This window comes from Limulus polyphemus, unplaced genomic scaffold (genome assembly GCF_000517525.1).
Source record: "Limulus polyphemus unplaced genomic scaffold, Limulus_polyphemus-2.1.2 Scaffold301, whole genome shotgun sequence".
Lineage (NCBI taxonomy): Eukaryota > Metazoa > Arthropoda > Merostomata > Xiphosura > Limulidae > Limulus > Limulus polyphemus.
Window position 1 is genome coordinate 176,296 of NW_013665911.1, and position 11,567 is coordinate 187,862.

An 11,567-nucleotide genomic window follows, 5' to 3' on the forward strand; every position below is an offset into this window, starting at 1 on the left:
CTCAACAGACATGGATGATGTACTGTATATTAGTTATACATTTGATTTGGCATGTTCAATGTGAAGTTGATTGTGTCCTCCATATTAGTATATATTTCATTTGCATAGACAAGACTTTTATTCCAATACCTTTGTTTTTTAGAATGTAGTTTTTTTTCTCATATGATTTTTGGTTACAGAAGCGAAACATTCTGTTTGAATTTATCTTCAGTACGGTGTATCATTATTGTAAATATTTCATTTTCTCCAGGAATGGCTGGAGGTAGCAGTTTCGTTTTTTTGTTTTTTTCACGCAGTGTTTTGGTACTTTTCTTTAATCAACGTGTGATTTAAAATGTAGGGTAAAAGCTAAACCATATTTTACATGTTATACAGTGCGAGATACCCAAATCTAAAGTAGCAGGACACGATCAACATCGCATTGAGCATGCCAAGTCAAATTATTTAATATACAGTACATCATCAATGTCTGTTGAGCATGCCAAGTCAAATTATTTGATATACAGTACATCATCAATGTCTGTTGAGTATGCCAAATGAAATATATACTAATATGGAGGACACAATCAACTTCACATTGAACATGCCAAATCAAATGTATAACTAATATACAGTACACCATCAATGTCTGTTGAGAATTTTCTTTACATTCCTCGTGTCGAAATATTCGTCTGAAACTCACTTACAGTTTAAACCTATATGTTGAATCGCACGCTTTACGAGTACCTTCTCTTTAAACTTAAAACTTTGTGCCAAAGTGTGGCAAACTATTTCATCTTTTGTTTCAAGCATTTTCGCGCATAATTTTGTTTTAATAGGATAGGGGAAAAGCAGCTACTCTTGTCTGTTCGAATAGAAGGATTTGACTCTCACTCTTACAGCCCACACAAATTCCTGAAGTCCTGAATACGTTTTAGAGTCAAAGGGGCTGCGGACCATGAATCCACAGATTCGCTATCCAATCACGCTAACTACAAGGCCATGTACGGGGCTTTGTTTTTTCTATGTATTAAGCTTAAACTACCGTCTTAGAATGGCATTATCTTGAACTATTATCTTGAACTATTATATTCGATGAACCAATATTTTCCAAAATCTTATAATCACGAGGATGTATGTTAATATGTAATTGCTGTAACAGAAAGTGTAACAGAAATGAATGCCTTGTTACCTCTAAATGTCCAAAATCTCAGACGGTACAAAGCCACATTTTCACACTTATTTGTTTGAGTTACCTTCGATGGGTCAGCGGTAAGCTTACGGACTTACAACGATAAAATTCAGGGTTCGATTCTTTGCGATGAATAGCGAGAATAAAGTTTTTGTATAGATTTTCGCTAAAACAAACAAACAAAAAATATATAAAAAAACAACTATTTGTGCTTGTTTCAGAGTTTACGCTCAAAGTTAAACGAAGTTTAGACACAGACTAAGGAGAAAACAGCTATAACAGTTTCCACCATCTATTTTTATTCTTTTTTTTTTTTTGCTTGACAGGATAATGAGATTTGACCTTCAATACTACAGTACAACTACGGTCCCAAAATGACCAGTTACTTTATAAATGTTTTGACTCGTGTGCTTAAACAACCTTCGTGAAAGGTTAAGTCGTGTATTCTCACTTCTGTACCATCGCCAGGAAACCCTACACATTATAATGGCTGCGGTAAAAACAATTCCAAAAACACTCAGTTTTCGATGATATAGGCTTAGTGCCTTACTTCTAAGTGAATAATTAACTATAATATATTTGTTCCACAAGGATAATGTGTGGTTATGTTTCAAGTTATCTAATCTAAGCCATCATTTTAGTTTTTCTCTGTTTTTTTATATATGATAAATCTAAAAATATATTTCATATGAATTATCAATACACTTTTCTACATTTCTATAAAGACCAATGAAAGTTGTTGCTGCCAACTTTTATGGGGTGATTGAAGCACACATGCAAAACTAGGTATCAGTTGTGTTGATTCTAGATAATTATGCACGTTCAGTTATGTCTTATATATTTTACTTTCCTGGCAAATAATCGATTATATTTTCTGGTGATATTTACCTATTTGATATCGTTATTGGTACTGATATTTTCAAGCTGATCAACACTTTATGTGCACATGCCAGGAACGGCCAGGTTAGAGATTCTTAGGGTTCGAACGGGCGTGGCTCAGTATTTATCAGACTTGATCTGTTGGTCCATTCTTCGTGATTCATTAACACCAACAAAATAAAATAATTGGCGTTCCGCACTTTAGAGCTATGGGTGTGTTATAATAGTGACGGTCAGATTTCACTATTCTACCAGACAAGAGTAGCCGAAGTGTTGAATTCTGCATTCCCTATAGTTTACAGGTTCAAAATTAGGGCCAACTAGAGCAAATATCCATTGAGTAGCTTTGAGCGAATGTTTGGAAAGAAGCAACCCCTCCCCCAGTATTTAGGCATAGCCGTCTCTAATTTTTCAACTAATGATCAGAGGGAAGACAGTCAGTCAGCAACACCTGCTGCCTCTCTAGCTTTGCCTGACTCTACATCGAACAACAGGAGTGACTGTCACTCTTGTAATGTACCTACAGTTTGTTCAGTGGCATCGTGAAAGAAATTTGGAACTTCCGTAACACAGCCTGATACGCTAACCACTAGGTTAAACCAGCCTCTGTTGGGCATCAAAATTAACAACAACCTCAGAAGACGTCAGTGCTATTCCTGTGCAAGCATAACAATTTTATTAATATATACAACTAAACGTTTCAGTACCTTTCGACAAGGTTTCTGGCTGATTTCGAATGAGGCCTTAAAGGCCCTTCTTTGGGCCGTGGTCAGGATGGTCCTAGGCCGTTTGGGACCTCGTCGTCCATCTTGACGCTGCTGTCCGTTTTGATGCTGCTCTTGAAGCTGGGCGGTTTCATCTATGTATAAACAGGTTTTGTGAGACCTTAAAAAAGAATGAAACTACAAATATCACAAGAAATCATTTCTTTGAAAAGATCTACGACCTAATCTACAAGGTTTGAATCGAACTGTAACACTTTTGATGGCTACGGTCTCACTTGTGACCTATGTTACTTTCTCGTGAACTTAAACCTTACCTAAGTGATTAAAATCAGAATAGGTCTTTGCACAACCCTGTAATTCATGATGGCATTTGTGGTCTAGTCATATTGTATGTCCTCAAACCACTATTATGAAAAAGAGAGGTTAAGTTTGCCCTTTACGTGTGACCCTTATAGCCTCTCTTGTAGAAAAGGTCAGTGTGGTTTATGGCTCGAGATAACGGATGAGCTAGTATCTCACCCGTTTCGTTTGACCTTACAACCTCTCTTATAGGAAAGGTCAGTTTATAAAATTGTCGAGTTAATGGATGAGCTAGTATCTCACCCGTTTCGTTTGACCTTACAACCTCTCTTATAGGAAAGGTCAGTATATAAAATTGTCGAGTTAATGGATGAGCTAGTATCTCACCCTTTTCGTTTGACCTTACAATCTTTCTTATAGAAAAGATCAGTATATAAAATTGTCGAGTTAATCGATGAGCTAGTATCTTACCCTTTTTGTTTGACCTTACAACCTCTCTTATAGAAAGGTGAATGGTTAAAATTTCACAAGTTAATGGATGAGCTAATTCGCACTTTTTCTTTCTTTTGTGTGACCTTATAACTTCTCTCTCTTACAAAAGGTACATTACTGACAACATGCTGTAAAGTATTATTGTTATCAGCTCCACTACTAATAACATGCTGTAAAGGATCATTGTTCATTGTTACCAGCTCCATTACTGACAACATGCTGTAAACTGTAAAGTATTACTATTACCAGCTCCACTACTGGCAACACGCTCTAAAGTATTACTGTTATCAGCTCCACTACTAAAAACATGTTCTAAAGGTTCATTGTTACCAGCTTCATTACTGAAAACATGCTGTTAAGGATCAATGTTATCAGCTCCACTACTAATAACATGCTATAAAGGGTCACTGTTATCAGTTCCATTGCTGACAACATGCTGTAAAGGATCAATGTTATCAGCTCCACTACTAACAACATGGTGTAAAGGGTCATTGTTATCAGTTCCATTGCTGACAACATGCTGTAAAGCAGACAATGTTACCAGCTTCACATTTCAGAAACTTTTACACGCGTTTAGGTTTAGACTTCTTTGTTAATCATATTTGTGAATATTTCAAAATGGTGTTCTTGTATTCAATAACTTAAATAAAATAACCCATTAAATGCATAACAAAGATTTGATTACTTATATTTTAATTGTATAACAAAAATAAAAATAAAACAACCACCTGAAGCCAATATACTGAAAATAATAAGAAATCGTCATAAAGTCTTCAAACACCGAATTAAATATTAACGAAGAAACTACATTTCTAAAGATTTTAACACTAATTAGATTTTAAAATATATTTCTGAGACTCACTTTTAGCGGGTCAACCAAATAGTATGCCAGTATTGACCCACGTGTTTGTTAAGAATGTCCTCCAATGATCGAAAATGCTTGTAAGAAATCAATTTTTACACAAAACGTAAATAATTCCAGAAAGGTCTATGTAGAAACATGATATACATAATAAGTTTTCTTATTATAGTAAACAATTAAACCTGAAGCTTACTTCTCTGTACAAGTTGAATCATTGCTATTTCTTTTTCGAAGTCTGGCCTACAATAAAGTCGACCATTTCTGATGACAAACTGGTCACCTTTCTGTAACTGACGTCCACAGCCAACACATGTGAAACAGGAGATGTGGTATACGTAGTCCAGGGCCCGCATCACAAGCTCGCTAGGTGCTATCGGTTGTAAACATCCAGTGCATTTTGCTGCAAACAATCTGCAAGAGAGAGAGAGAGAAAAAAAAAGGAAATGTTAAAAACTTTCAATTCAAAGAATTATGCTAAATAACACATCGCAATGAAAACGAAAACCAAGAATTAGATCTCATAAGAAGTTTAAAAACTTAGTAAAATAAAAAATTGCACAACAAAGTGAATGGAAACGTTGCTAGTTAAAGGGCAAACTTCTAATTTCTAGTTTAGAGAATTAATTTGCTATTCGACTGACGATTTTTACGTCTCGCAACGTAATAAGATAAATCTACAAAAATGCCTATTTTATTAAGCTCTGTATCGCTTCGCTCGGCAGAGCTTACTATAAAAATTAGGCCATTTAAGTTCTTCTTATATACGCTATACACATTAAAAAACACCGCTCCGGCAACTATAAAATATTAAGAAAACTTTCTGTCCGTCTGTGAACGCATCTCCTCCTAACCAAGTTGGCCGATCCAGACCAAACTTGGTATGCTAACTTAGTAGTCCAATAGCAAATCAAATTCGTTTCCAGCTTTTCCATATATTGAAAAATAAAAGTATTTCATACAATAACCTTTTTATTTTTATTGCAGTAACCATTGTAAATAATTGAGTTTGATTAAAACTCACACCACAACAAAATTCTACAAGTCATATATTGTAAATAAAATCTGAAGCATTTTGGCTTGTTTCCCATAATAACCAAAACATACAGTGATAAAATATCCAGCTACAATGTGGAGGAAAAATATATTGCTGCTGTTTAATTTTCACGCTCTTTCCTGATTCACACCATTTAACTTCTGGTTTATAATAGGGTTGGAATAAGTGCATAAGCCTGAATTAGAGAAGTATTTCACAATTAAAATATGTTTTAAGACATTTCTCACTTCTTGAAGTAGAATACAGTTTTCCGTAGAAGCAAAATTCAAGATTTTTATTAAATTTCATACATTAAATGTACCAAATTCAGATAGTAGAAATCTTGACCACATCTCTACTGTGAAATTGGTTGATTTGAACAAAAAGTGACGTGACTGCTTTGCCATTTCTTCGAAGTTTCTCGACTCGACTACTACACCCCCTCACTTCCGATCCAATCCCCGTGTCTTACAACAATTTTTTGGAGAATCAAAGCTACTGAAAATCCTCGCACAGATTTTGTTCATTTTTGCACATGTGTGCGTGTTTTCCGCGTTTTCAAGAGAAAAAAAAAAGACGGAGAAGTGAAGTCTACAAAAAAAAGTACCTGTAAAACTTTTAAGATAAGACATTTAAAGTACATTACAAGAGCTTTAAAAAAGAAACCAATTATGGACTGAGAGTTCACTGTTACTTGTAGACTTTCACCAGATCTGTCGGGCTTTCACCCAGTGGCACAGCGGTATGTCTGCGGCTTTACAATGCTAGAAACCGGGTTTCGATACCCGTGGCGGGCAGAGCACAGGTAGCCCTTTGTGTAGATTTGTGCTTAACTACCAACAAACAAACAAAGCTGGATGTACAATTTGCCACCCAAAAAATTAGTCAAATTGTATATTTACTTAATTTCTAGTTGTAGAATTAGTAGATTTTATTTGTTAATTACAACTGTTTCTAATCAAAAAGAAGTCAACAAGCAGGAATTTTAAGCCAATTTTAGAAACGTTAGACTCATTCTTACAGAGTAACAACTTTCTATTCTTTCAATACATAACATAAGAAATAAAATTATACTTTTTTTTATAATTACGTTGCTAGGTGGCAGGATTGTTCAAGTTAAGTCGCTTGGTAAGAAGCTTGGTTTTATGTCTAAAAGCAGCACGTCAATAAGTTGCTAAGTGTCAGATTTAGTGTTTCAAAGGTAAAAATATACTGCGCATGTCAAAAACAATATCAGCTAGTAAGATATGGACATTCAGAGGTAACAAGATTTTCACTAGTAAGATATGGACATTCAGATGTAACAAGACATTCACTAGTAAGATATGGACATTCAGATGTAACAAGACATTCATAATCTTAAATGTTTCCATTACGATGTTTTACACTTACGTACGGAGGCGTCAATAGGCACTGGCACACGGGACCCGTGCCCCAGTTCTATTTGACATTACCCCGAATCCCCAGTTGGTATCTTGAATAATTAGAATAAAAAAAACATGATCGATATCATACTGAAACGCCGAAGATTCCCGCGCAATAAAGATCTATATCAGTGTCCACAACAGTGGAAATTGGAAAGAGTAGCGGACTTTGATTAACACACTTTTGCTTTGGGCCAGTTACACCCACCTGTTATAAACAAAATTGAATAGCAAAACATGAACTTCACTTTCACTAAATTCATTAAAATTACGAAACTAAAAAAACGATTAGTTTTCAAATCTGGTAAATATTAATGAGCATTATTACTCACTGTGACTTTGGCTCAAAAATTTATTGAAAACGTTGTATGCGAGAAACAATATTTGAAAGAAAATGTATATTCTAAATCTTTTTACACGTGTATATTGATAATAGATAATATTTTATTAACATGACATCATAGATAATATTTTATTAACGTGACATCGTAGATGATATTCTATTAACGTGACATCGTAGATGATATTTTATTAACATGACAGTCTTTTTTCAGTATACTTTTGCTTTTTGTAGAGATACTCTGAAAAAACACGTTGTGTTATAAGGTAACAGTACATATGGTAGTAAAAGCTGTGTATAAGGTAACAGTACATATGGTAGTAAAAAGCTGTGCATAAGGTAACAGTGTTTGTTTGTAATTAAGCACAAAGCTGCACAACAGGCTAGCTGTTCTCTGTCCACCACGGGTATCGAAACCTGGATTCTAGCCTTGTAAGTCCGCAGACATACCGCTGTGCCACTGGGGGGCTATGGCAATATAATTGTGTTTCTTGATAGTTGGAAGACTATGTTAGAACAGCTTTTAAATTTTGTATTTTACGCTCATACTGCTTGAACTGGTTTTAGTAACGAGATTTTAACCCTTAATTTGCAATAAAGGAATCTTGTAAAGATATCGCTACAGTTTAATGATAGGATATTGAATTAAAAAAGTACAGGTCTATATTTTATAATTGTCTACTGTAATGGTTATCTGCTGCTAGTGACATGCTTCATACTTTTTGTACAGTTATTATGAAAAATGAGTTTTGTTCACATTATGGAGAACTTTTACTGGTAAATATTGCTGTAACTTAAAACATATACTGTGTATATGTGTTAATACCTTCCTACTACTGGTTGGTATTAAAGGAAACGTAACTGAATATAGTCGTTGTTGATTACACAGAAATACACAGACACTAAACACTAAGTTATCTATATGATATGACATGTTAGATTGTACTGGTTGGTAGTAAGGGAAACGTAACTGAATATAGTCGTTGTTGATTACACAGAAATACACAGACACTAAACACTAAGTTATCTATATGATATGGCATGTTAGATTGTACTGGTTGGTATTAAAGGAAACGTAACTGAATATAGTCGTTGTTGATTACACAGAAATACACAGACACTAAACACTAAGTTATTTATATGATATGACATGTTAGATTGTACTGGTTGGTATTAAAGGAAACGTAACTGAATATAGTCGTTGTTGATTACACAGTAATACACAGACACTAAATACTAAGTTATCTATATGATATGGCATGTTAGATTGTACTGGGATATTTTATTAACATGACATCATAGATAATATTTTATTAACGTGACACCATATATGGTATTTTATTAACATGATATCATAGGTAATATTTTATTAACGTGACACCATAGATGGTATTTTATTAACATGATATCATAGGTAATATTTTATTAACATGACAGTCTTTTTTTACAGTATACTTTTGCTTTTTGTAGAGATACGCTGAAAAAACACGTTGTGTTATAAGGTAACAGTACATATGATAGTAAAAGCTGTGTATAAGGTAACAGTACATAAGGGAGTAAAAACTGTGTATAAGGTAACAGTACATATGGTAGAAAAATATTGTTATAAAGTAATAGTACATATGGTAGTAAAAGCTGTGTATAAGGTAACAGTACATGTGGTAGTAAAAGTTGTGTATAAGGTAACGGTACATATGGTAGTAAAAAGCTGTTTATAAAGTAACAGTACATATGGTAGTAAAAAGCTGTGTATAAGGTAACAGTACATATGGTAGTAAAAGCTGTGTATAAGGTAACAGTACATATGATAGTAAAAAGCTGTGTATAAGGTAACAGTACATATGGTAGAAAAAACATTGTTATAAGGTAACAGCACATTTAGTAGAAAAAATATTGTAACAAGGTAACAATACACGTTGTAGTAAAAAGCTGTGTTATAAGGTAACAGTACGATGTGGTATAAAAAAGTTGTGTTATAAATATATAGGTCAGCTATCTCTCTAGAATGTCGATACAACATCTTATTAATTTCTAATCGGTCTTTTCTTTACACAATCAACTGAATAATATAGCAGTTATCATCCGAAATGGCTTATTTTGTTATTCTACTGATAATCTAAATCTATCCACTCTAAATTCATGTTGTTTTTTAAAGGCAAACATTTTCTTTATGGTCCACTGTTGATTCAGTCTGAATGTTATTAAACAGAAAAGTGTCTGAGAAGTTTACACAGTTTTATTCAACACGAAAGACTTATTTTCGATACCCATAAGCAACCAAAATTGCATCATAAAACTTCAAATATAAAATGATTTTCGAGAAAATTACCTTTGCCCGTTGATTTTGGAACCAGACCTGCACAATGCGCACACTCAGACCGGTTTCTTTGGCAAGTGATTCTCGAACCTAACGTGAATACACATAAACAAATAAGTCACGTGAATACATATAAGCAACTAAGTCACGCGAATACACATAGAAACAAATAAATAACCTTAATACATAAACAAATAAGTCACGTGAATACAAGTAGAAAAAAAAATCACGTGAATACATATAAGCAACTAAGTCACGTGAATACGCAGAGAAACAAATAAATAACGCTTTATAGCCTAAATAAGTTCCCATTTCGTCAACTGTGAATTATAAATCTGTTAATTTAAGTAACAAACATATTCAATAATTTTTACCAAGTTAAGATAGACTAAAGATAAACGTTTTTTTTTCTCTGAAAATTCACTCAAGAAATGGCCACGAGGGCAGTTTTTTTTTATATCACAGATAGAAATCTTGTGTTATTTTGTAATTAAAATCTCTAACACATGTTTTCCATAAAAGTAATATTTTTATATAATAAACTTCAAACTTCGTGAATGAGCCCTAAAGACGTGAAGCTCTTAAAAACATTAACGAATTCCCGAATCATGAGAACACAATACTAGCATAAAACTCACAAGAGCGTCTTCGTATCTGCGTATATGTGGTGAACGTGATTAATTTAGAGATCGTGTATACACTACTGCACAGCATTTACAAAAATGTAGAAATATATTTATTATTAGCCGCACCAAACGGAAGTGAACACTGTACTATATCATATAGATAACTTAGTGTTTAATGTCTGTGTATTACTGTGTAATCAACAACGACTATATTCAGTTACGTTTCCTTTAATACCAAATCTATGATGTCACGTTAATAAAATATTATCTATAATGTCAAGTTAATAAAATATTATCTATGATATCATGTTAATAAAATATTATCTATGATATCATGTTAATAAAATGTCATCTATGATGCCATGTTAATAAAATATCATCTATGATGTCATGTTAATAAAATATTATCTATGATGTCATGTTAATAAAATATTATCTACGATGTCATGTTAATAAAATGTCATCTATGATATCATGTTAATAAAATATTATCTATGATATCATGTTAATAAAATGTCATCTATGATGCCATGTTAATAAAATATCATCTATGATGTCATGTTAATAAAATATTATCTATGATGTCATGTTAATAAAATATTATCTATGATGTCATTTTAATAAAATGTCATGTTAATAAAATATTATCTACGATGTCATGTTAATAAAATGTAATCTATGATATCATGTTAATAAAATATTATCTATGATATCATGTTAATAAAATATTATCTATGATGTCATTTTAATAAAATGTCATGTTAATAAAATATTATCTATGAAACATTAGTCTGTTAAACTATTATAAGTTGGTGGTTGTTGTTGATCATAGGTTTAACAATGTATAAAACACTACAATATGCTATCTACATAGATGTAAATTTACCTATATGTTGTATACGACAGACGTGGTAACGTATTTTATACTTTAGAACTGGTATTCATATTTTACAACAGATATGTAAATATATTTTATAAATTATAACTAGTAATCGTTTTCTACGACAGATGTGATATTGTATTTTATACATTAGAACTGGTACTCGTTGTCTACAACGGATGTGGTATTGTATTTTATACATTAGAACTGGTACTCGTTGTCTACAACGGATGTGGTATTGTATTTTTAGAACACTTTTCAAAATATGTTTTGAAATACAGTTGACGTGACACAAATCAATACTATGTCTTTCCTTTAGAGATAAAATAATTTTGAGGACATAAAATACAATATTACACAGTTCACTATTCGTGGAACTATGTGGACTGTTACAGTCAAGTAGAACACTTCAAGTCACTTTAACATATATATTATTAATATCACCTGTATGGAACTGTTACAGTCAAGTAGAACACTTCAAGTCACTTTAACATATATATTATTAATATCACCTGTAT

General features: G+C 32.8%; 1 protein-coding gene across 1 annotated transcript in view; it reads right to left on the minus strand.

Annotated features, from left to right (window-relative positions):
• Positions 1-11,567, minus strand: part of LOC106457185 (LIM homeobox transcription factor 1-beta-like) — a 94,418-nt gene that overhangs the window by 3,348 nt on the left and 79,503 nt on the right. Inside the window, exons 4-5 of the mRNA XM_022383029.1 lie at positions 4,623-4,840; positions 2,758-2,909 (exon numbers count right to left, since the gene is read on the minus strand). Coding sequence (XP_022238737.1) covers positions 2,758-2,909; positions 4,623-4,840 — 370 coding nt within the window. The remainder of the gene's footprint in view (positions 1-2,757; positions 2,910-4,622; positions 4,841-11,567) is intronic.